General features: G+C 56.6%; 2 protein-coding genes across 4 annotated transcripts in view; one reads left to right on the forward strand and one right to left on the reverse strand.

Annotated features, from left to right (window-relative positions):
* Positions 1-7,383: 7,383 nt before the first annotated feature.
* On the forward strand, positions 7,384-22,904 carry WASHC1 (WASH complex subunit 1). Of its 2 annotated transcripts, none has more exons than XM_081247874.1 (11): positions 7,384-7,625; positions 10,491-10,644; positions 19,036-19,147; positions 19,359-19,505; positions 19,631-19,767; positions 20,014-20,149; positions 20,352-20,553; positions 20,645-20,800; positions 21,455-21,607; positions 22,325-22,393; positions 22,528-22,904. In XM_081247874.1, exons 2-11 carry the CDS (start codon positions 10,496-10,498, stop codon positions 22,665-22,667), a joined length of 1,401 nt encoding a protein of 466 aa, XP_081104000.1. In that variant the 5' UTR covers positions 7,384-7,625; positions 10,491-10,495; the 3' UTR covers positions 22,668-22,904. The 2 variants fall into 2 exon arrangements, with proteins under 2 accessions (XP_081104000.1, XP_081104001.1); XM_081247875.1 differs by having other exon boundaries at positions 20,648-20,800.
* DDX11 (DEAD/H-box helicase 11) overlaps positions 22,897-24,545 on the reverse strand; it is a 33,244-nt gene continuing 31,595 nt past the window's right edge. For both annotated transcript variants that reach the window (XM_081247872.1, XM_081247871.1), the window contains exons 25-27: positions 24,197-24,275; positions 23,863-24,017; positions 22,897-23,765 (exon numbers count right to left, since the gene is read on the reverse strand). In XM_081247872.1, the coding sequence (XP_081103998.1) occupies positions 23,736-23,765; positions 23,863-24,017; positions 24,197-24,275 (264 nt within the window). In that variant the 3' untranslated portion in view covers positions 22,897-23,735. The remainder of the gene's footprint in view (positions 23,766-23,862; positions 24,018-24,196; positions 24,276-24,545) is intronic.

A 24,545-nucleotide genomic window follows, 5' to 3' on the forward strand; every position in this document is an offset into this window, starting at 1 on the left:
CTCCAGTCACCCCCTGGAGGAGGTGGGACTTCACAATTTGCTGGGTCAGTGAGACGGAAGGGAGAACAGGGAAAGCACCCAAGCCCGGGTGGTAGGATGGTGGAGAGAAAAGGGGCTCCTCGGGGTGTAGGTGGGGGGCTGGGGGAGGTACATTTTACATATGGTTCATTGTGTTGGAATGGTTTGGTTGTTAAATAAGCACCTTAAGGGATTATTTTCTATTTCATACTTTTAAATTTTTATAAATTAAATTCTTTCCCCCAGTCTGGGTTTTTTCAAGCTTCAGATCTCTGGCTGGAATTGATTTGCATAATCCCACCTCTGAGATTTAGCCCCGCCCCTGAGGACTCCCTCTTGCCTGGTCCAGTCTGGAAGCCTCTCTGCTGGGCATTCACCTTTCCCCGTCTTCACACTGTGGGCAGCCCCCCTGCTCTGGCCTCCCCCTCCCTGGGAACCAACCCAGCCTCGCTGCTGGGAGAGGCTGGGATAATCCTCCCTGGGTTATTGCAAGGATTAGTCCTGCTGCCTTGTGTCCAGCTCGCACACGGTGGGGTTTCAGAGCGGTGGACGCCGTGCCAGGAAGGGGGTGCGGCTCCTGGAATGCAGATTCACGCAGGGTGGTGAGCACCAGGCTGTGGGGTCCAGGTTCCTTAGAGCACGTCCTGGCGTGTGGAGTTTAGCAGGAAGACGCAGGCAGCCTGCCAGGCTACGCGCTGGAGAGTCAGAGCCGGAGCCCTAGGCCCTCAGTCTCTGCCTTGAAACACACACACACACGTGCAGACACACACACACACACCAACCTCATGACAACTTTCATAGACTAGGTGGGTCCTTTTGCCTTCGCGGGGACCTTACTCCATAAAAAATATTAAAAATCATATGTTCTATGTTGGTACACAGATGACAATATTATATATTTAAATATCTTCTTCCATCTGAAGTTCACTTTTCTTCTGATCTTAATGAAAACACGTTGGTGGTCCTCTGAAAGTACTGTGTTACTGTTGGCCCTGCCTGCGCCCCGCCCTCTGTTCCCAGCCTGGTCCTTCGAGGCTGCAGAGGAGGCTGGGATTGGGGGTGGCAGGAGAGCTGTAAGGTCTGCAGGTGGGTCATTTTGGCCTCAGAGGGAGGCGTGGACTCTCCCTGCCCCCTTCCCTCTGAAAACGGAGAACTTCCTCAGCTGGGAGAGCCAGGTGCTGCCCCAGGAAGGACGAGTTCCTGGTTTCACGGAGTCCTTCCTGACCCCCGCGCCCCCCCAACCCTGGCCGATGCCACCGATGACAGGTAAGTCTGGGCAAATCTGAGGGAGTCCAATTTTAGCATCAGAAAGGGATGGCTTCTTCCAAGCGCATCGGCCATTAGACTTCAGGCTCAAGTCCCAACTCCCTACCATGACACATGAGACCCTCTTTGGGAGGTGATAGAATAGAATGGGTGAGAGTGTTTATTAACAGGTGGACCTGGCTGAACTTGGGACAAGTTCTTAAACCTCTCAAAGCCTCATTTCCCCCCCAATGTACATAGGAATGACGGGGCTATTTTCCTCACCAAGTTCTTATAAATATTGTATACATACATGTGCTTTGCACACAGCGAAACTCTATATACTCGTTAGGAACTAGGATTGTTATACAAAGCAAATATACACAGAAGACCTCCCACCTCTTCTCCACAGGTCAGACACCCTACCATAACTGAGATTATAGATGTAAAGTACTAGGTGCATTGCCCGGCACAGAGCAGGAGCTCCAAAAACAGTACCCAGTATTGTGGTCTGGTTCCTACTACTTCTCTAATCTCATCCCCACCTCCCCTCTGCCTTGAACTTCAGCAACACCAAACTGCTTATGGTCTTGTGTCACGTCCCACTCCACACCAGCTGCACATTTTCTCACCTCCTGATCACTGTAGCAGAAACTGGCTCATCTATAGACTGTATTTCCCAGCCTCCCCTGCACTTAGATGTGGCCATGTGAACAAGGTCTTGCCAGTGCAAGAGGAACAAGAGTAATCCATGCTGCTGCCAGACCTGCTCCATCAAAACTCCCACATGCTCTTCATGTTCTTTCCCTTCCCAGCCCCAGAAGCCCCATGGCGAAGGCGGCAGAGCCATAGATGGAACGAACTCAGGTGCCTGAATTAACGCATGAAGGAAAGCCACCCATGGATTTGGGCGTTCTGTTAGTGAGAAGTGATGGAACTGTTTTCAGTTTGGTGCAGCCGCTAGCCTTACCTTAATGAATAGACTCCGTGGAATGCCTATAACCCCACCCTCCTTCCCTGGGGTAACTCCTGCTCATCCTTTAAGCTTCATCTCTGGCATTGCATCCTTCAGAAATCCTTCTCTGAGCAAACTTGAACAAAGGTTGGGTGTCTCCAGCAGACACTGCACAGTTGACTACCCTCCTTCTATCCTCTCCTTCCTAATAGAATCCCTATTTTGTTCAGGGAAGTAGTATCCCCAGTTACAAATAGGTCCCAAGACTCCTTTGTAGCTGGCTACAGTCACGTGGTCCAGTCCTGGCCAATAAGATGTAAGAAGACGTTGCTGGATGGAGATTGTTAGGGAATCTTTCTTTTTTTTTTTTTTTTTTGCTGTACGCGGGCCTCTCACTGCTGTGGCCTCTCCCGTTGCGGAGCACAGGCTCCGGACACACAGGCTCCACGGCCATGGCTCGCGGGCCCAGCCGCTGCGCGGCATGTGGGATCTTCCGGGATAGGGGCACGAACCCGTGTCCCCTGCATCGGCAGGCGGACTCTCAACCACTGCGCCACCAGGGAAGCCCGGGAATCTTTCTTAAAAAGAAGTAGATGGGGGCTTCCCTGGTGGCGCAGTGGTTGAGAGTCCGCCTGCCGATGCAGGGGACACGGGTTCATGCCCCGGTCCGGGAAGATCCCACATGCCGCGGAGCGGCTGGGCCCGCGAGCCATGGCCGCTGAGCCTGCAAGTCCGGAGCCTGTGCTCCGCAACGGGAGAGGCCACAACAGTGAGAGGCCCGCGTATCACACACACACACAAAAAAAGATGTAGATTGGGCTCACATCTGCATTTTACCATTTTGCTTTGTCCTTCCTTTCTTCCCACCTGGAAGTCAGATGCAGTGTATAGCATGGAGCACACATATTACAAGCATAAGGATGAAAGCCACATGCTAAGGCACAGTAGAAAGAAGAGTCTAGGTTCCTAAAGGCACCATGGATCAGCCCCGTTCTGCTTACCTCCAGTTCTCCTATAACGTGGAAAATGAAACTTCTTTTTCTTTTGTTTTTAAAAAATTTTTAAATTACTTTTTACTGGAGTATAGTTGCTTTACAATGTTGTGTTACCTTCTGCTGTACAGCAAAGTGAATCAGTTATACGTATACATATATCCCCTCTTTTCTGGATTTCCTTCCCATTTAGGTCACCACAGAGCACTGAGTAGAGTTCCCTGTGCTCTACAGTAGGTCCTCATTAGTTATTTATTTTATACATAGTAGTGTATATATGTCAATCCCAATCTCCCAATTTGTCCTACCCCCCTTCCCCACCTTGGTATCCATAAGTTTGTTCTCTACATCTGTGTCTCTATTTCTGCTTTGCAAATAAGTTCATCTGTACCATTTTTCTAGATTCCACATATGAGCAATATTATATGATATTTGTTTTTCTCTTTCTGACTTACTTCACTCTGTATGACAGTCTCTAGGTCCATCCACGGCTCTGCAAATGGCACAATTTCATTCCTTTTTATGGCTGAGTAATATTCCATATACACGGAGAAAGCCATAATTCAAAAAGATACATGCACCCCATGTTCCTTGCAGCACTATCTACAAGAGCCAAGACATGGAAGCCACCTAAGCGTCCATCAACAGAGGACTGGATAAAGACGGTGTGGTCCATATATGGAAAATGAAACTCCTAAGGCTCAGAGCCCTGCGGTGAAGTTCCTGTTCGGCACACTTGAACGCGCTCCTAAGTGAACGTGCGGGCCCCTGCCCCTGCTCCCCAGCGCCTGTGCTCCCACTCTGCTGCTTATAAAACTCCGTCACACACTGGCGATCATCCGCTCAAGGGGCTGTTTCTCTGACTTGTCTGAAGGCACAGAGCAAGCACTCAAACGTGTGTTGAGAGAACAGTGACAAGGGACAATGTTGTGGCTTCCTCATCCTCCTTCTGAAGAAAAAAAAAAAAGGAATCCCTAGGGGACACACAGAAGAGGCCCTCGGCCAGTGGCCTCCCTGCCCCTTCCAGTGCAGGCTCCACACCAAGGAGAGTACAGAAGTACAAAACACAGGCTCAGCCCTCGCATGGGTGAGGTCGGGGAATGCAGGATAATCACAACTAGTACTTAGAGCTTCTGATGCCCCAGCATTGTCCTTCAGTTTTGTTTTTTACAGTGAGGTGAAAGCCACATGAAACTGTTCTAAAGTGAACAATTCAGTGGCATTTAGTGCATTCACAACGTCGTGCAAGCGCTCTTTCTGTGTAGCTCCAAAACCGTTCATCACCCCCAAAATAAAACCTTATTATACCCGGGACTTCCCTGGTGGTCCAGTGGTTAAGACCTCGTGCTTCCACTGAATGGGGCACGGGTTCGATCGCTGATCAGAGAACTAAGATCCCCGCATGCTGTGCAGTGTGGCCAAAAATTTAAAAATTAAACCTTATACCCATTAAGCAACCATTGCGCATTATCCCTTTCCCTCAGCTCTTGGAAACCACCAATCTGCCTTCTCTGTGGATTTTCCTTTTCTGGATGTTTCATATAAATAGCATCACATGCTGGGCTAGCAGAGGCAGGTGGGGCCCCAGTGTCCACATGTTAAGATGACACTTAGCTTTTCTTTATCCAGACTGAGGTCAAAAGTTCCCACTGCAGCTCGAGTGGCTGAGGTTAAATGTCTTTGCAGTCCAGCTCCTAGGAAATCTTTATTTTATTATTATTTTTAAAAATTAATTAATTAGGTTGCACTGGGTCTTAATTGCAGCAGGTGGGCTCCTTAGTTGCAGCTCCAGGGCTCCTTAGTTGCAGCTCACCAGCTCCTTAGTGGCAGCAGGCGGGCTCCTTAGTTGTGGCATGAGAACTCTTAGTTGTGGCATGCATGTGGGATCTAGTTCCCTGACCAGGGATGGAACCCGGGTCCCCTGCATTGGGAGTGCAGAGTGTTATCCACTGCACCACCAGGGAAGTCCCAGGAAATCTTTAAAATTAAGTCTGGGATGAGCCTATCACCAGTAGATTTGGTAGAGCTCTTTGATGAAGTGTGGGTGAACGGTCTGGAGGGTGAACTGGCTGCTCTGGACTGGGGGTGCTGTCTTGCAGCACTTTTGTGAGAAAACACAGCCAGGTTGGATGTGTGATGTGGGGTATGTGGGCACGTGTCTATGTACAGACAGATATCCTGGAGCCTTTTGTGTTCGAGGACACTTTGCAGATCACAGAGCACTTAGCTGCCCTTTACCTGCAGCTCTCTAAAGGAGGCAGGGCAAGCACTCTTAACCGCAGTTTATAAATGGGGCAGCTGAGGCCCCATCGGATGACTTGCCCAAGGTCGCAGAGAGGACGAGGGGCGGAGCCCCAAGCCTGCGAGCTTTCTGTCCAGATACCCTAAACTGCTTAGTCATTGCTCAGGTGGAGTGAGGGGGAAATGAGCTTGCAGGTTGTATTAGTCAGAAACAAAATACCATGGAGTGGCTTAAACAGCATAAATTTATTTTTCACAGTTCTGGAGGCTGGAAAGTCCAAGATTAAGGTGCCGGCTGATTTGGTTCCTGGAGAGAGCTCTCTTCCTGGTTTGTGATGGCTGCCTTTTCCCTGTGTCCTTAGTAGTGGCAAGAGAGTATCCCTTCTCGTAAGGGCTGTAATCCCGTCGTGGATACCCCACCCTCATGACCTCATGTAACCCTAATTACCTCCCAGAGGCCCTGGCCCAAATACCGTCACACTGGGGGTGAGGGTGTTAACGTATTAATTTGGGGCGGGGGGACACATTCGGTCTATAATACATGTGCAAACCCATCTGTTACCCATCATTGGTGGGAACCATGTGCTACAGCCTGCAAGTCATTGGGTGTGTTCTCATCAAAAAAGGCAATTCAACCTCACTCTCTCCCAGGGAAGGACGCGGAGGCGGGGCAGGGAAGGAGGACAACATTCTGAGAGTATTAGGAAGAGAGTAGGGTTGCCAGGTGTAGCGAATAAAAATATAAACACTTAATTCTCAATTTCAAATAAACGAGGAATGATTTTTTTAGTGTAAATGTGTCCCATACTTCGTTTGGGACATACTTATACTAAAAAAAAAATAGAAAACTATTTGTTTTTTTTCATCTGAGATTCCAATGACCTTGGCGTCCTGTATTTTTATCTAGCAACCCTAAAAGAGAGGGGCCAAGAATTTTGAGGCAGGCCAGTGGGCCCCACGAAGGACTATCACAGGGTCTCTGGACAGACGCTTGCTTTATATATTCAACTTTTTAAAAGCCTTTTAAAAAACCATCGAGCTTTTTTTTTCTTGGCGTACCAAAAACGTAACATAAAATTTACCATTTTGGCCACTTCTAAATGTACAGGTCAGTGGCATTACGTACATTCACATCGTGGTGCAACCATCACCACTACCAATCTCCAAAATTTTGTCATCATCACAAACTGACAGGTCAAAGAAAACCAGAGCCGCACACTCATTAAAGGGGTAAAAGCAGATTTTATTCCGGACTTTGCAACAGGGGAAAAGAGAGGTCAGTATAGAACAGGGGTCAATTCCAAATACAGCGTGGACAAGTGGGGACTTTTAGCCAAGGAGCCGGATTGGGGGAGATGGAAAATTACTGAGAGGGTTGGGTAATTCTTGGCTAGGATTCTTGCTGCAGGCAGGCAGGTGAGGGATGGGACGTCACCTGGGGACGGGGGAGGGAGGCATTTGGTCAGATAAGAGGGCGGGGTGGGGTGGGGGGAGGTTCTGGCTAAAACGAATAACAGGATTCTCGCTGAAACTGGGCGACGCAAGTGGAGGCCTAGTTGGAAGAGGATTCAAAGGAGCCCGACTAAAGTGTGGTCCAGAAGACCGTCACGAGCTCTGTACCCGCTAAACAATAAAGCCCCCTCCGTAACCGCCGTTCGGGTTCTGTTTGGATCTGACGGCTCTGGACACCTCGCACAGCGTGGACTCGTACAGCTTTTGTCCTTCTGGGTCCGGCATTTATTTATACTTTTTAAGGCGGGGCGGGCACTGGGCGGACTCTGCGGGGAGCTCGGCCCGCAGATCCCAATCCCAGAAAATCCGGGCTGAAAGAGAAGGGGCCGTCAGTCAAGTACGCCGCCGAGCCTGTGGGTGGAGGGGGCGCGGAGGGAGGGGCGGGGCTGCGCGGGGAGGGGCGGGGCTGCGCGGGGAGAAGGGGCAGAGGGCGCCGGGGCCGTGCCCGGTGGCGGGGCGCGGAGGCGCCGAGGGGCTGGCGGCGAGCTCAGGCCTGAGAGGTCGAGGCGCGGGCGGTTAGGGCCCCTGAGCCGCGGCGCCGAGCGAGCGGAACTGGCGGCTGGAGGCGGGGCCAGAGCTCGGGGCCGGGAGCGTCGGGGAGGCGGAGCGGGCAGCGGCGGCGGGGCCCGGCGGGCGGAGCGGAAGCGGCGGGCATCGCGCAGGTGAGGGCGCGGGCCTGGCCTGGACGCGCGGGGCGGGGGTGGGGCCGGTCGCGGAGGGGACGGAAGGAGGCGGGAGCGGCTCCGGGGGACGCCGCCGGGCCGGGAGCCGAGGCGGGAGGCCCGGGCCCGGTGACTTCCGCCTCGGCCGCCGGCTGGCTGGCCGACCCGCGGGGCCGGCCTGGGCCTCAGTAGGAGGGTCGGCGTCCCCCGCCCCTGTCGGTTCGCGGGGAGGGCCCGGCTCTCGGAACGAGCTGCAGTGGATGCTCAGACCCTCCATTTGCGGCCACCCCTCCCCGCCCCTGGAGGACCCCACACCGCTTTAACCCTGCTTGGGTCCCAGTTGCCTGCCTCCGAGCTGGGTGTCGGGCGTGGGTCGCGGGAGGGATCCCGAGCACTTCGAAATTTACCAACAGCATTGTGAGAGCGGGTTTGCTCTATGTTCACTTTTCTGGGGGAATCCACAGTTTTTACCAGATTCTCTAAGGTAGCGCCGTCCCATAGAAATATTATGCGAGCCACATATGTGACTTTAAAAGTAAAAGGAAACGGCGAAATGAACTTAGTGATGTGTTTTATTTAGCCCACTGTATTTAAAATATGGTCATTTCAACATGTGATCAGTATTAAAAATTTTAATGAGATATTTTACATTCTTTTTTTACTAGGAAGTTTGCAATTTGGTGTCTGTTTTACACCTAGACTACATTTCAAGTGCTCAATAGCCCATGTAGCTAGTGGCTCCTATATGGGACGACAGGTCTGAGGTTTTCATTCCTGGCCTGCAGGCTCAAGTCCACACTGCTTGCCATGGTATTCAGCGTTTTTCACAGTCTGGCCTCTTGTTTTGCTAATTACCCAAGGATGGTTTCATTCTCATTGCCCAAACCACTTGCCCTTCCCCCTACACGCCTTTGTTCAGCGGCCCCTTCTGCCTGGGGTGCTCTCCCTGCCCTGTCTCCCTGGGTCTGGCAGGGAGGTACAGTTTCTGCTAGGAGCTATTCCTGACTGCTGACCCCAGAAGGGGTTTATCACTCACTCCTTCCTCGGCGTCCCCTGGCACTGGATTCATGGCTGGTTTAGAACACTTATCACCTGCTGTTTAATTGTTTTCCAGGCTGTCTTCCCAGCTAGTATAGCGTCCTCTTCATCTTTGTTGAGATCATGGCCAGCACCTGGTAGCTGATGAGCACTTGTCAGCAGACAGAATGAGGAAAGTGCTAACTAAGCTGTAGTGTTTCTTAATTCTTGAACAGACCTGCTCCTTCCTCGCTTAGGAGCTTTGTGCCTGTTCTACCCCGTCGTGCATGGACACACACACACACACACAGGGTGTGGCGACTGACCACGAGGAATGCATCACAGGATGAGCCCAGAAAGTACCTTCTTTCTGCCTTTTACTCCCTCTCTGTCTTACAGATGGGAAAACTGAGGTACAGAGCTAAGTTAGGACTCCAGGCAGATTTGCATCAGTGTAAATGCAAAGAGGGACAGGGGTGGGGATTTCTGACAAGGCATGGAGTTCCCGGAGGGTTAGGTTCGGTTCCTCAGGTGGTTTGGGATCAGCTGGCTCCACTTTGGTCATTTGATAGGTGGGAAGAGGAGTGGGGAGGTGAGTTACTCCTGAGCCCTGATGAGGATTCTCGGCAGGTTCAGGTCTAGGAGGCTGAGGAGCTCACTGCTGGAGAAAAGCTTGGAGAGCAGAATGGTCATCTCGGATCAGGAGAAGTGCTGGCCTAGGAAGGGTGGGCAAGGACAAGTTGGGTACAAGGAAGGGCGGGGAGGCCAACAGTGGGAGCAGAGGGTAAGCTCCAGCTTGCTGAGGAGACTGGCCTGAAACACTGAGAATAACCACTTCTCAGTCTGTAGGATGAGAAATGGAAAGCATCAGAGATTCAGAGAAGGCAAACAACTTACCCCAGGTCACACAGCACTTGAAACTCAAATGAAGCCCCCTAAACCCTCCACGCCACACTTACCCAGCCCCACCCACACCTCTGTTGCAACCAGGGGCCCCAGCGTGGTGCCTAGGAGAGCAGGTCTGGGGCACAGTGCCAGGCCTGCTTAACGTCTTCCTCACTTGTCTTCTACCGAGGGGCTGCGATTAGGCCTATTTATAGGGGCTTGGTGCCTTAATATTCTGCCCGATACCTCTCTTGCCAATCAAATCAGTGCCGTCTGCAGTGTGATTGCTGCTTTGGTGGCACCAGGGAGTGGAGTTAATTAAACCCAGTATAAATAGACTGACTGCCCCCCTCTTGCAGTTCGACGGAGTGTTTTTCCTTCCTGTCCCCTGCCCCCATGTGCCCCTCCTTCCTCCTGGCCCCCCTTAGCTCTGGCCTGGGAGAGCAGAGCCCGGACATCCTTAACCCTGGAGCCTCCAGCCACTGCCTGTCCCGTCTTGGGAGCAGGTCCTCAGGGGCCAGAGAAGGACGCTCGAGTCCACATTGTCGGTGCTTTCCCGGACCCAGGTACCGTTTGGCAGTTGACACAGGCAACTTTTCCCCCAAACCCTTCCCTCTTTTTCACTCTGCAGCCAGGGTTTCTTTCTTGTTCATCCAGGCTTTGGAGGTTGAAGTGAGATAAGGTAGGGAAGGGGTGCTTGGCTGGGTCCCAAGTGCCTCCTGGCAGCCAGTCAACGTTGCACCTCCTCTGAATGTTTCACATCAGTCTCTGGTCCTTAGCAGCTTCCCTCCCTCGTTCACCCAATGAGCATCAGCAGAACAGCAGCTCCTGTGAGCCCCCAGCCTCCCGGCCAGTGCTGTGCCCACCCCGTGCAGACTGCTGGGTGGGGGGCTGTGTGCCCGTCACCTTGCCCCGTGGCAGGTGGGTGTGCGGGTAGTCCTGATGCTCAGTTCCCACCCCCAGGCACCATGACCCCCACGGGGACCCAGCATCCGTTGGCCGATCAGACCTACGCGATGCCCCTCATACAGCCAGACCTGCGGCGAGAGGAGGCCATCCAGCAGGTGGCGGACGCCCTGCAGCACCTACAGAAGGTCTCCGGAGACATCTTCAGCAGGTGGGTGCTGCTGCTGCCCTCACCTGATCAGAGGCTGCTCCCCGCCCTGGGCAGTCATCTCTCCAATCCCAGAATGCACTCTCTCAGAGCACCCCTTTTGGTGATTCTTGGTCCTGAGGGGGACCCAGCTGGCTTTCTTGTGCCCAAGGGGCCAAGCTGGGTGCCCAGCTTCGAATTTTATCATAAGAGCTCACTACTTCGTGTCCCTCTTAGCCCCTGGGTCCCCGGTGCGTCCACCCAGTGGTGGTACAGCTCTCCCAGCTCACGCTCTCCCCCCTCTGGGGGGCCTGTTCCTTCGCTTATTCCCGCAGTCAGCGAATACTCATCCAACACTTCTTGTGTGCAGGGCTCTGTGCTACTCTCTTTAGTTACAGCAATGACTAAGGCAGCATCTCTGCCCAGCCAGAGGATATACTCCAGCAGCAGAGACAGACTCTGATTGATTAATTGCATGTTAGTTAATTACAATTGTGGTAAAACCTATTTTTAATATTTTTGCAATAACTAATATTTGCATCACATTAACTGTGTGCCACCACTGACCTGAGTGTATTCACTCATTCAACCCTCTGTCCTGTATACGGGTCCTGTCTTTCTCTGGCCATGAGCAAGCTGAGAGGGGCATAGAGCTCCTCCTTCCTGGGTGCCCACACCGTGCCACCTGAAGGCTGGAGTATTTGACTGCCCGACTCAGGTCCCTCTCCTGGTCAGGTCTCCCACACCATCCCCTGCTTGTACCCCAGACCAGGAACCCCGATGTGCAGCATGCAGTCTCCTCCCCCGCCAACTGGAATTCCACCTCTTCCCAGAAGCCTTCCCCAATGGGGGCAGACAATGTAGTCATTATCTGCAGCTGGACACAGTCCAAACATTAGCTCCACCTGACTCTTTTGCCTCTGAGCTGCCCACTAATGCACCTGCCTGCCTCACGCCTATCCCGGATGTAAATGTACCCGAGGGCGGTGCCCCGAAGTAGTTAAGGGGGTTGACTCTGGAGCAGACTTCCTGGGCTCCAACCTGGCTTCCCCATTTGCTTGCTCTGTAACCTCAGGCAAGCTCCTTAACCTTGCTAAGTCTCAGTGTTCCCATCTATAAATTGGCAGTAATCATGGTACCTTCCTCAGAGGATTGTTGTTAAGATGAAATGAATTGAAACGTGCCAAGGAATTGAAGTGCCTGGCGTACAGTAAGCATTCAGTGAATGTTCCTTCCTATTACCTGGTGACATCATCTCTGCTCATTTGCTGCCTATTCCGACCCTCCATTAACCTGCTATCAGTAGTTATAGAAAGTGTTAGGTGCCCCTTCTGTGCTAATTTTTGTGCGAAATATGCCCAAGGAACACGTAAGCCAGAGGATACAGGCCTTTAAGAGCCATTGGTCCCAGATTATGGCCACCCCACACCTCGAGATTGAAACGGATGCCAGAAACAATCCGTCAGAAATATTTGTGTTTCCTCACCAAGACTGTGACTGCATGCTTGCCTTTCTGTACGGGGAGCATTGGGTTTTTAGCATTCCTTTCCTTTCCCTTCCTGGTGTTGGGCACCAGTGGGCAGTTTCACGTTCCTCTGCCCCTGGATGGGGTGAGCAGAGGGCAGGAAGGCCATCTCACGGGGAGGGAGTGGCGAGGTGGTTGAACATAGGCTCGGCATGGCCCAGGCATGGTAGGATGCTCCCAGGAGCCTGGTACCTGTGTCCAGGCTCCTCTCACCGCTGGGTTCCAGGTCCCCCCATTGACCCCCCACCACGTGCCCAGCATTCAGGTCAGAGGGATACTAATGGTGTGTGGCGTGGTGTTCCCGTCCTCAGGGACGTCGTCGTCTAGGATGGGAGAACAGCCCTCTGAGCCGATTCTGAGCCGCGTAGCCTGACCTGTGTGAGCTCCTAGGGGCCTGGAGGAGAGAGACAAGAACTGGCAGCACGTGTACCGTCAGACCCCCCAGACCAATAAGCAGAAGTAACCAGTCCATAGAGCAGCCTTGGAGCTGCAGGGCTAAGTGCCGTCACCAGGGCCTGGTTTTGCTTTCATCCCGTCCCTGCTCGCTGCTTCTGGGTCGGCCCCATTCCCAGACAGGCCTCGCCCTTGCCAGGTAACCAGCAGGCCCAGAGTTCATACTTGGGCTCAGGTCCCGCAGGAAAGAATGTCTTCCTCTGCAGCGGTTCCCTCGGAAGCCCCGCCCTCCCACTGGCCTGGCGCTCATGGCCGTCCCAGAGCCAGGGGCTGGGGCCGGGGTGGCGGGGAGGGTGATACAGCAGCTGGCTCAGACCGTGGTCACATGCCTTACCCCCAGGCCCTGGGTTTACAGCCTGTGGGAGCGGTGGCGTCCCGGTAGGAAGCAGGCTGTTACAGAACGAGGAGGGAGCAGATGCTAGAGAGACTGCTCCCGATGGTCAGGGAGGGCCTCCTGAAGGAGCGGTGCGAACGGGCCACTCGGCGGGTTCTGGCGAGGCGGGGTGGGGAACGCCGCCTGAGGGCCCTCCGCTGGGGCCCGGAAATGAGTGCCAAAGGCTTGAGGCCTGGCTGGAGGGTGGTGCGCCCCGGGGCCGCGGGGCCCTGAGTGCCTGAGTGCAGCCTGTCCCAAGGGTCCACTCCTATACTGCAGGACGGGGCTGAAAGTCAGCCTTCTGTGTGTCTGTGCCCTCGGGAGCCCTCCTCTCGCTGCTTTGCGTCCCTACAGCGCTGGGGACGGTCCCTGGTGGAAGGAGTGGGCAAGAGGGTGTGGCTGAGGGGAGAGCTGGGACGTGTGAGTCAGGGCCGTGGGGCTTCGCCAGGCTGGATGGGGCTTTGAGCTTGAGCCCAGGGTTTTGGGAGCCCGGATAGGTTCTTGAGCCGGAAGTGATGGGACAGAAACGTTTGGGGAAGGTTCCTCAGGCAGCCGTCCTGGGACGGGGAGGGGAGCCGCGCTGTGGGCGGGGGAGGCTGCGGTCCAGGGGGGCTGCAGGTGGGGAGGGCGGATAGGAGACGCTGCAGATGGAATAACGACAGGAGAGACGACAGATTGGGAACAGGATGAAGGGGAGGGAGGAGCCGGGACGACAGGGAGTGGGGAGTGCCGAGCCCCGCCCCCCATCCTGCAGCAGGGGCGCCTCTGTTCTCACGGGCTTTTGCCGCGGGATGTGACCCCAGCGTGGAACCTCTCCCCTTGAACGTGCTCCTCTCGCGAAGGAGAGGCGGCGGGTGGGGAAGAAATGCTTGACGTCTCTGCTCCCCGCCTCTCCCCCCAGCTCAGGCGCAGGCCCAGCCCCTCAGCCCCACGGAGCCTGTGCCCCCAGGCAGGTGAGCGCGTGCAAGGTCAGCGTCCCCAGCCGGTTCCTTCCTCCTGCTCGGCCCGGTGGGCGGAGCCTGCGGAGACACAGAGGATGGCAGGGCCGTCGCGCGGGCACTGGGACCCGCTCCTTGCAGCCCCTCCCTGGCTTGTCCTCCTGCCTAGCAGACCTGCCCTCAGCTGCCCATCATCACCTGGGAGAAGCCAGCCCCAGGGTACCCGCCCAGAGGCGTCCCCTGCTGCACAGGACTTCCAAGAGGGCAGAGGGGCAGCGGGGGTGGGGGGCAGGGCAGACTGTGACGGTGTGTGGGCGGGGCTGCTGGCTGCCGCTTGCCCTCCCCGGCGGCCCCAGCCTCGGCCTCTGCGAGGCTCCTTCCCTTCCTCTCCTTCCTTCCTCTTCCCTTCTCCCCCGCTCCCCGCTTCCTCCCCTTTCACCTCCCCACTTCCTCCTTCCTCTCCTTGGGCCCTTCCTCCGTTCTCCCCGCTCCCCCCCACTTCTCCCCGCTGATCCGCACCTGGTGCCTTCCGAGGTTAGGAGGCCTCAATCAGCTGCCTGCATAATTAGCAGATCATTCTTAATTACCCCAGTGAGTGGAGAAGATAAAGGGGAAAGCAAGAGCTGTTCAGGGGACCGGCTCGGGGGTGCGGGGGTAGGGCTGGCGAGGGGAGGAGAAGCTGCAGCTAGGGCCAGGGGAGTGGCCCTGTCACAGCAGCTGACTGGTGTGATGATTGGAGGGTGTGGCAGCCCTGCAGGGGCCTTGGGCCTGCGGCTTCCTAGGAAACCCTCCCACACTGTCATGGGGGTCAGCTTTGGAGGTGGTGGGGACACGGAGCCCAGGCACTGTCCTGGCCCCCTAGGTGCGTCATCGACCTTGACCACGTCACACCCCAGGCCCCAGCCAGAGGAGCCTTCTGCACTCCACCCTCCGTGGTGCTCCCTTGTAGAGTGCTGTTTCCTCATCTAGAACTTTTTTCTCCGTGTCTGCTCAGCCCTGCCTGGAGCCCCTCGCCCCTCCTCATCTGTGGGTGGTAAAGGTAAATATTGACCAAGTTCTTGGGACATGTCGGCTTGTACAGCTCATGAGACATCCAGTCTCTCACTTTGACCTTTACAGCAATTCCACGATATAGAAGTTACAATTCCTGTTTTTCAGCTGAAGAAGGTGAGACATCGATCAGTTAAGTGACTGGCTGAAGGCCACACTGCTGCTGTCCCCAGGTCTTTGGGACGTTGTAGTTGTTTATCTCCTTGAGAGCAGATGTGTGTTATCTGATGCATCTCTGTCCCAGGCTCTCAGCAGACTGACTGAGCCAGTTCCTTCCCTGCTGGTGTCCTGGTGACATGCTATAGGGACGTGGCTCCAGTGATGAGCCTGGAAACTGACCTGCCTGAAGCCAGCCACCAAGCCAGGGGCTCTAGATAAGGAGCGGCAAACAAGTCGCCCTCTTGCCACCAGCCCCGCTCATGGTGGGTGTTGCTAATCTTGTCCTGGCTCTTGGTCCCAGCCCCCATGCGACCCAGCAGGCCTTCTTAGCACTGCCTTCCAGGCCGTTGTTGCTGCCAGTCGGTAGAGATGACACACAAATTGAATCCTCCTTCTCACCCTTGGCCTGAGATTGGGCTGCCTGGGGGCTTTGTCAACAAGCAGGGCATTACTTAGCCATCCTAGGCTCTTGGATAAGAAAAGAACCCTGGAAATCCCATCTTCCATTCCCCTGTCCCACACACGAATCTCCCCTGGAGCATCCCTGACAGGTGGGCATCCAGCTGGAATCTGATTGCTTTGCAAAGCCATGCAGCTGTTGATGAGAAAGTTCTCCTTGTGCAAGGCTGAGGTCTGTTTCCGTGTAACTCCTCCCACCGGCTGTAACGCAGCTCACTCTCGGGGGTGACAGGAAGTCTAATCGCTTTTCCACCTGACAGTACTTGTGATCTTTCTGGTACCTGAAGGGCATTTTCATATTCTCGGAGTCATCTCATCTTTAGCCAGAACGTCCTTCAGTTGTCTTGTGTGATGTGAGCTTCTCACCATCACCCTCCTCTGGTTGTTCGTTAGCTTGTCTTTTTTTTTTTTTTTTTTTTTTTTTTTTTTCTTTTTGTGGTATGCGGGCCTCTCACTGTTGTGGCCTCTCCCGTTGCGGAGCACAGGCTCCGGACGCGCAGGCCCAGCGGCCACGGCTCACGGGCCCAGCCGCTCCGCGGCATATGGGATCCTCCCAGACCGGGGCACGAACCCGTATCCCCTGCATCGGCAGGCGGACTCTCAACCACTGCGCCACCAGGGAGGCCCAGCTTGTCATTTTGTATTCAGCCAGTATGTTACATGTCAGGCATTTGTCCCAGGTGCTGGAGATGCAGCTGTGACTCAGACAGACCCTGTGGTCTAGAAGGGACTTCAGAGTCCTCTTAACATGTGGAACCGGTTTGAAGGGGACACGGCTGTGGACGAGGTGGGCGCCTGGCATCGATGAGCTCTGTTTTCTCTGTAGTGCCTCCAGGAGAGTGGACGTTCCCTATTTATTGACAGAAGGTGGGAAAGATCTCAGGAGCTGTGCGCTCTGAGATCTCACTTAGTTTCCAAGCTGCTTCACGTGCTTTTAGCTCACAGGTAACCGAAACCTCCTGCTAAACCTCCATCCTCTGTGTTTGTGCCCTTGACTTCTTAAACCTGAATGCTGAGCTTCACATTCGTTCCTTATCAGTTTCATCTTTTCTGGCCTCCTGGCCTTTCAAGATCCCGTGAGTCTTGATTCCGTCGTGCAGACCATTTTGGGGCCTCCCCGTTTCATACCCCCAGCTTACTAATCAAGCGTCGCATGAGTGTGAGGCGCCCTGCCACAGACCTTAGTGCAAGGCTGAGATCAGTGCGTTCTTCAGCCGTGCCTTTGGGGCGCTGTTGTTCTCTGGCTCTGATTTTTTCTAAATGTGCTCTCCTCCGGCCCCCACAGCTCCATCTTGTCCACGGGATTTTGTGAGAAGCCGTCAGAATCCTTGCTGACTCAGGCTGCACTGTGTGTTAAGGTTTTCCCCTGATATGCCAGTCTAATAACCTTGTCAAAAAAGAAATGCTGTGAATTTAGAACAGTGCTGGCCCCGGGGATCCGCCTCTTCCATTTCAAATTGCTCACTACCCTCTATTTAATAACCCATTCTGGAAATTTGCCAGGATTCATTGTTAAGCTTGATGTTTGTAACTTGGAGAAATCAGATGGAAGACCCAGACAGAGCCGGCTGTGTCTGGCTCCAGTTCGACGTCGCTCCCACCCTCCATGGCACCTTTGAGTGGAGCGGTTACATAACTGTGAGGTTGCTTCAGCCCCGGGCAGCGTAGGGCTGAGCCTGGAGCCACAGGAACTGGCCTGTGTGCAAGCAGGGAGACTGGTCTCCCTGCCGGAAAGCTGGGGCTCGGACAGGTTGCAGGTTCTGCATCTCTCCCGGAAGGAAACTGTGCCTCTTGTTCTGTCTGCCTTGCTGCCCGACTCAGACCAGCCTGTCAAGGAAAACTAAGCTGGTTTGGGTCCCTGCTCGTAGGCCAGCCCCTGCATCCCCGAGCCCTTGCACACGAGGGGCCAGGAGTAACCAAGGAGACTTCATCAGGGGTGGAGACCCCTGGGTTGTGAAGCTGGCCGATCAGGTGTGTTCTCTGGGGGCTAAAACCTTCTAAAGTTAGTAGGGGTGGTTTAAGAAGGTTGGGCCAGAGTCTTGACTGTTCACTTCAACCGTTCAAGAAATCCTAGAGTTCCCTGGCCGCGTGGTCTCTGACCCCAGGGACCGCGGCGCTCCTCGGCCATCCACTCACTGTGTCCTCTGGCCGTTCCCCGGGAGCTGAGCTTGCACCTCTGCCTCGTCTCTCGTGCCTCACTGTGTGCTCACTCGGCCCGGTGAACGTGGAGATGTGACCACCACTGTGGATGTGGAACACGGTGGCCACGGGCAGGTGTCCCTGGAGGTAGGGGAGCGCTCAGGTGCAGGACGCCCTGGCGGGGGAGCCGGAGCCCCCGTGCAGTGGTGAGTGCAGTGAGAAGCCCCTCGTGTCGCTGACTAAGGCGAGGGAGGCTCATGTGCGTTTACCTTTGGGGCACGTGGTGTTAGCCGTTCAGTAACTGCACAGGGACCCCTGCAGGCGCCAGGCGCTGTTCCAGGCTCTGGGAACACAGCGGGGAACAAAGCCCTTAGCCTAGGAGTGCACAGGAGACTTGTGGTGACAGGTGGCTCTGTGTAACGGAAGAACCGGCTGGGGGTTGGAAAGGGACAGGTGCAGCTTTAGGTTCCGTGGTCAGGGAGGCTTCAGCGAGGGGCTGAGTGAAGTGAGGGACCAGTCGTGTGGGTATCCGAGGAGACGGCAGAGGCCACATGACAAGGCGGTGTGTGGCATGTTCAAGGCGTGTAGCAGGGCGCCGTAATGTGGGGAGGGGGCAGTGGCAGCCCCTAGGCAGCCTGACCACAACCGTGAGAACCACGGTGGGGACTTGGATTTACCAAAAGCTGCCTCTTACGTGCCGGGCAGTTCCTGGTGGACAGCTCCAGGACTTGAATTCAGGCCCAGCCTTGCCTGTCACTCAGCCTTGCTGAGCTCTGGTTTCCTCCATGTAAGTCATGACGATTCTGCCTCTGCTCACCTGGGCCTGAGGCTGAGAACCCCGGCAGGCAGGAACCACGTCCCTTCAGGTGGCACGTACAGGTGCCAACTTGGGGCCAAGGTGATTGCCCATCCCTACCCAGAGCTCCAAGGAACTTAATACAGTCTGTTCCTAGACACTTCAGTTTGGATGGTGCTGGTAGGGGTCACCTGGGCAGTTCTAAGATCGGGCCTGAGAGCAGGTATTGCTGTGTTTTAAGAGCCCTTACCCGAGGACCTCCATGGCGGTCCAGTGGTTAGGACTCCATGCTCCCACTGCAGGGGATGCGGGTTCGATCCCTGGTCGGGGAACTAAGATCCCGCACGCCTTGTTTTGGGGCACTGCCAAAACAAACCCACGCAAACACTAAAATTTAGGCAGGAGCCCTTACCCGGCCCCCTGGCTTCGCAGGTTTGCCGTTAAAAGCAGAAGGGCTGCAGGAGGCTGCCGGGGCTTGGGGAGCAGCCTTCAGCCCCTGTGACTTTTTTTCTTCCGGGGGCAGGATCTCCCAGCGAGTAGAGCTCAGCCGGAGCCAGCTGCAGGCCATCGGGGAGAGGGTCTCCTTGGCCCAGGCCAAGATTGAGAAGATCAAGGGTAGCAAGAAAGCCATCAAGGTAGCGTGTGTGGCCCTGTCCCCCTGGCTGGTCGGCGGCCCCGGAAACCCCCTTCCCTGCCCTCTCCCCACGCCTCCGAGGCTGCCAGCTCCCTGCTCCAGCCTCACCGCAAGCTTTCCTCTTGCCCGGGACGCCTTCCCCTGCCCAAACCTAGGCTGTCTGGAGCTTCTCAGGCCCCCTGAGGAAGTGCTCAGACTCCCCGTGTACACAGGTGTTCTCCAGTGCCAAGTACCCTGCCCCGGAGCGCCTGCAGGAGTACAGCTCCATCTTCACGGGGGCCCAGGACCCTGGCCTGCAGAGGCGTGCCCGCCACAGGGTCCAGAGCAAGCACCGTCCCCTGGACGAGCTAGCCCTACAGGTCTGACGGGGGTGACCGGGGCACTGGGGAGGGTTCTGTCCCCCAAGAGGACTCTGACTGCAGTGGGGGAGGTCACTCTGGCCTGGTGCTGAAACCCGCCATCCCTTGGTCACTTCCCACCACAGGAGAAGCTGAAATACTTCCCCGTGTGTGTGAGCACCAAGCCGGAGCCTGAAGGCGAGGCCGAGGAGGGGCTGGGGGGTCTCCCCAGCAACATCAGCTCTGTCAGCTCCCTGCTGCTCTTCAACACCACGGAGAACCTGTAAGGACGGCGCGGGGGGGCGGGGGCTGGCCTGGCTTAGTGGGGGGCCAGGGCCACCAGACTTGGGTGCAGCAGACGTCTGCAACCCGGGAGCCAGGAGGCTCCTGACCGGTTGCTTTTGCCTGGTAAGGCCTGGGAGGCCGTGGTACAAACTAATGGTGGCCCCGATGAAGTAGGAAAGGTGGTCCAGGGCCTAGAACAGATGCCGGATCGCCTGACCTCTTGACCTCCACCCCTCCTCTGTAGGTACAAAAAGTATGTCTTCCTGGACCCCCTGGCTGGTGCCGTAACAAAGACCCATGTGATGCTGGGGGCAGAGACGGAGGAGAAGCTGTTCGATGCCCCATTGTCCATCAGCAAGAGAGAGCAGCTGGAGCAGCAGGTGGAGAGGGATGATGCTTGGGTGGGGGAGGGGACGTGGTCCTGCCGTGTGGTCTTGGCCAGGGGTCTGCTGAGCCCCTCGCCCCGGCCGGCTGTAGCGGGGATGCGCAAGGGCCTGCTGAGCCCCTCGCCCCGGCCGGCTGTAGCGGGGACACGCGAGGCCGCTGGCCGCCCGAGGCCCACCACATCCCCCGGTCCCACAGGTCCCAGAGAACTACTTCTACGTGCCCGACCTGGGCCAAGTGCCTGAGATCGATGTGCCGTCCTACCTGCCCGACCTGCCGGGCGTGGCCGACGACCTCATGTACAGTGCGGATCTAGGCCCCGGCATTGCCCCGTCGGCCCCTGGCACCATTCCAGAGCTGCCTGCCTTCCACACGGAGGTGGCTGAGCCTTTCAAGCCCGGTGAGCCGAGAGCTGGAAACGGACGTGGGCGGGAGCACCCCGGCTTGGCCACCTTCTTCCGCAGGCACCTTCTCACGCTTTTCCCACCTAGAAGATGGGGTGCTGGCAGTACCCCCACCGCCGCCCCCGCCGCCCCCAGCTCCGGCCCTGCTGGTCAGCGCTCTCCCACCTCCGCCCCCAGCCCAGACCGTGGCCCCGCTGGGACAGCCAGCCGGGGAGGACGACAGCGGTGGCGCATCTCCTTCAGGTAGCAGCGGCATAGGGCACGCGGGGTGGGGAGGGGGGTCTGCTTTCTCTGAGGGTGCCCCTCATTTCTGGATCCCTGAAGGATTTTCTGTAGCTTAGTTAAGTGGTCATAAGTGCTAGATTTTCAGGGTAGTTGTAATTTCAAAATATTGTTCTACTGCGTTCATAACATAGCAGTTTCAAACCATGTCTGTGGAGCCTGGACAGGGGGAGCCCTGGGCCCCCCATTCCCCCTTAAACCAACGGGGAAAAGGGGGCAACTAATAGACATGGAAAACTACAGCAACAAAGTATCCACGTGGCCCTTAAGTTGTAGGATTTCGGTTTTACTCCTGTATCTCCCAGTCCATCTCCAGCACCCAGAAGTGGCACAGAAATCCCGTTGGCTCCTGTGTTAAGTTCAGACACTCAGCACACGTGATTCCCAGGGTCCACCTGTGCAGCGTGGCACCTAAAGCAGGTGGGGCTGGAGAGGGACCGGCCGAGCCCGGGCGGATGCAGGCAGCGTCCAGGCCCCTAGTCTCCCGAGGCGCCACCTCACCATTGCCGCCTCGCCGAGGAAGAGCCCTTCCTCAGACCGCCCAGGGCCGCCTCTGGGCCGCACGGCCAGGCCCTGCCTGAGCAGCCTCTCTTCCTTGCACCCTTCCCACCCCAGTCCAGGGAGCGCCCAAGGAAGTGGTTGACCCCTCCAGTGGCCGGGCCACTCTGCTGGAGTCCATCCGCCAGGCCGGGGGCATCGGCAAGGCCAAGCTGCGCAGCGTCGAGGAGCGCAAGCTGGAGAAAAAGAAGCAGAAGGAGCAGAAACAAGGTGAGGCCAGACCCGCCGCGGGAGGGGCTCTGGCCCTGCTGTGCCCGGGGTGCAGGCCGCCCGGGCCGCGGGCTCCTTCCTGCTCCTGGGGCCTGCTCAGTGGAGCTTTCCTCTCTGCGCCCGTAGGGGACACAGCCTCGGCCACTCAAACTGGAAGAGCCTTCTTAGACTCTGCCAGATGTCCAGGAAACGGGCAGGGACCTGGGATAGCTTTAGGGACGGAGACCTGGCTAAGTCCTGCTTCTCTAGGTCTCTGAGACTCTGGATTACGTCAGCTGTGAATCCCCTGGCTGACATAAATACCACACCTGGGCCTAAAGCAGCAATGCCCTGGGAGTCCAGTCCTGAGTTTTGAGTCCCAGCTCTGCTTCTGAGCTTTGCACTGTGACCCCAAGCAAATTGCCTGATTTCTCTGGGCCAGATTCCTCATCTGTCCAGCGAGGCTGCTCGTCTGTGCCCTTGTCTCACAGGGTAGCTGTGACTGTTGTGACTCAGAGGTTACCTGTGTTCTTATGAGCACTGACCAAAGCTCCAGGAGCTGTGGTGACACGTGGCCATGGAGGGGCCGGGTGTGAGCCGTGGCGACCTCGTGGCCGCGGAGGGGCCGGGTGTGTTGACAGCGCAGAGGACACTGATGGAGCCCTCAGGGTGTTAGGCAGGCTGGATCTGGGCCACCCCTGGTCCCTTCGTCTTCTCCCCATGGCTTTCCTGTTGCAGTGAGAGCCACCAGCCAAGGTGGAGACCTGATGTCGGATCTCTTCAACAAGCTGGCCATGAGGCGCAAAGGTAGGAAGCACGACGCCGGCGGCCTCCCTGGCTGAGGTCGCCCACATCCTTTTTTCTCACCGTTTCAAGTCTCTAGAGCCCGGGTGGACTGGTACCCCAAATCAGCCCCTCACCTTCCACCTTTGCCCTCCCAGGTATCTCCGGGAAAGGACCTGGGCCGGGGGCCAGCGAGGGGCCGGGAGGGGCCTTTGCCCGAATGTCGGACTCCATCCCGCCTCTGCCTCCCCTGCAGCCAGCCCCGGGAGAGGAGGACGAGGAGGACTGGGAATCCTAGGGGCTCACTCCGCCTTCCCCAAGCCCCCGACTTTATCACGGACAGGCTCCCGGGAGGGAAGGGGGTCGCGGAGGACTGGCCAGCTCCAGTGCCTGGAGCTGCTTCAAGGGCCGCTCTCTGCCTGTGCCTCACCCACCTCCTTGGCCGGCGCGCACGCCTTTTCCCTAGAGACGCTTTGCAGCGAAACAGTACGTGAGTCAATAAAGAAGTGTGATGCAAGAACCGAGCATAAACCAACAGCGCCCTTTTAATTAAGAGACCACAGCTGCACAAAACGCAGATGATGTCCCTCCAGGCCGGGTGTCAGGTGGCAGGGGCAGGGAGAGGTGCGGTAAGCAGGGGCCAGCGGAGGGAGGGACATTTCCATGCAGGAAAACATGTCTCAGTGACAGGCATGCATGGGGTCGCTAAAAATAGCCTCGCTGAGAGCCTGATGGCCCTCGGCATAATTGCTGATGTCAGGGGAAGAGGCGGCATGGGCTCAGGTGGTGGTGGAGAGGGAGAGAGGGAGGGGCCCCCTGCCCGGGAGGACTGCAGGGCCAGGAGCCGCCTGCAGGAAGAAGTGCGGCCAGCGGGCGGGAGCGGGGAGCAGTTCTTAGCAACTCTCAGAACAAGAAGGTGGTTAGGGTGAGCAGAAGCCCCGGGGGATGCTCTTAGTTCCCGGGAGAGGGTGAAAGGCCTAGAACAGCTACTTTTAGTGAGAAAGGAGAGGGAGGGAGGGCCTGCCCCACCTCACCTCTGAGAATGTGGATACTGAGAAGCAAGCAAGGGCGGAGATGCCGCGGCCTCCACAGTCGCTCACAAAGGCTGGCCGGGAATCAGGTCAGGGAGCTGGACTCCGGTCCATGCCAAGTGGGAGACAGGCTCAATTCTACGGAGGGCAACTGCCCTGGGACGGGCCCAGGAATGGCGGGGCACGGTTCCTTCAGGATCAGCCTCATTTTCTCCTGTTGGCTTCTCCACCTATTCTTAGGTCCCGGCAGCCCACTGATTCCAGGCCCAAGACAACATTTCTAGTGGGTGGGGTGAAAGGAGGGCCTGGTGACCAGGCAGTGGTGCAGCCACCTGTCAGCAAGAGCCAGACTTCTCTCGATGAAACTGCGGAGAGAGGGAAAGACAGGGAGACACCGGCTGGGGGCAGGGCGGGGTGGGGGGGTGGGAGGTTCTGGGGACGAGAGAGAAAGGCAGGACTGACCTTCCGCAGAGCAGCAAAGGCAGGGCCAAAGGTGGCTTTGACCTGCACACGGTCCCGGATCCAGGCCGGCAGCTTTGCCAGGATAGGAGGGCGGGCATACCGCTGGTCCAGGAGCACGATGCTGGCAAAATCCTTCTGGTGCCTGATGGCCCTGCCTGGATGGGGACAGAGGTTGGGGCTCTGAGTTAAACCTGCCTCCCCCCACAGTGCGTTTCTACTGTGTCCCCTCCCCTTGCTCAGCGCTCGGGCTGGAGAGACGGCAGGTGAAATCCCTCCTTCCTGTCGCCGCACTCTCCAGCCATCCATCTCGCCAGCAGCGTCAGCCCAGGCTCACCTATGGATTGGTTGACAGCCTTCATACACAGGTTCTCCACCAATGCTTTCCCAGGGGGCACCTGGCCCGGGGCTCGGGGCTGGAAGGGCAAAGGAGGTGACCTGTCAGAGCGGATTCTCGCCGCCTCCTAGTGTTCTAGGCGACAGTGACACAGTTGGGCTCTGGAGCGGGACCCGTGGGCCTCACAGGGCACAGCAGCCAGCATGAGAGGTGATGGCATGGAGAAGCTCAGGGGCTGTGGAGGGGCGTCCCATCGCTCTGGAGCAAACAGGATACACACGTCCCGGGGCATGGGGGGTCACAGTCGTGGGGCGCCCCCTCCCCTCGCCCTCCGAGGCACTGGCGGTAC

This window comes from Mesoplodon bidens (genome assembly GCF_964165515.1).
Source record: "Mesoplodon bidens genome assembly, chromosome: 11".
NCBI classification, from domain to species: domain Eukaryota; kingdom Metazoa; phylum Chordata; class Mammalia; order Artiodactyla; family Ziphiidae; genus Mesoplodon; species Mesoplodon bidens.

Bases quoted from the DNA above. Each gene is read 5' to 3' on its own strand.
- WASHC1 (XM_081247874.1), top strand. From the start codon at position 10,496: ATGACCCCCACGGGGACCCAGCATCCGTTGGCCGATCAGACCTACGCG. The intron at 19,768-20,013 runs GTAAGGACGGCG...CCTCCTCTGTAG, and splicing joins TTCAACACCACGGAGAACCT to GTACAAAAAGTATGTCTTCC. The intron at 20,801-21,454 runs GTAGCAGCGGCA...TTCCCACCCCAG, and splicing joins CGGTGGCGCATCTCCTTCAG to TCCAGGGAGCGCCCAAGGAA.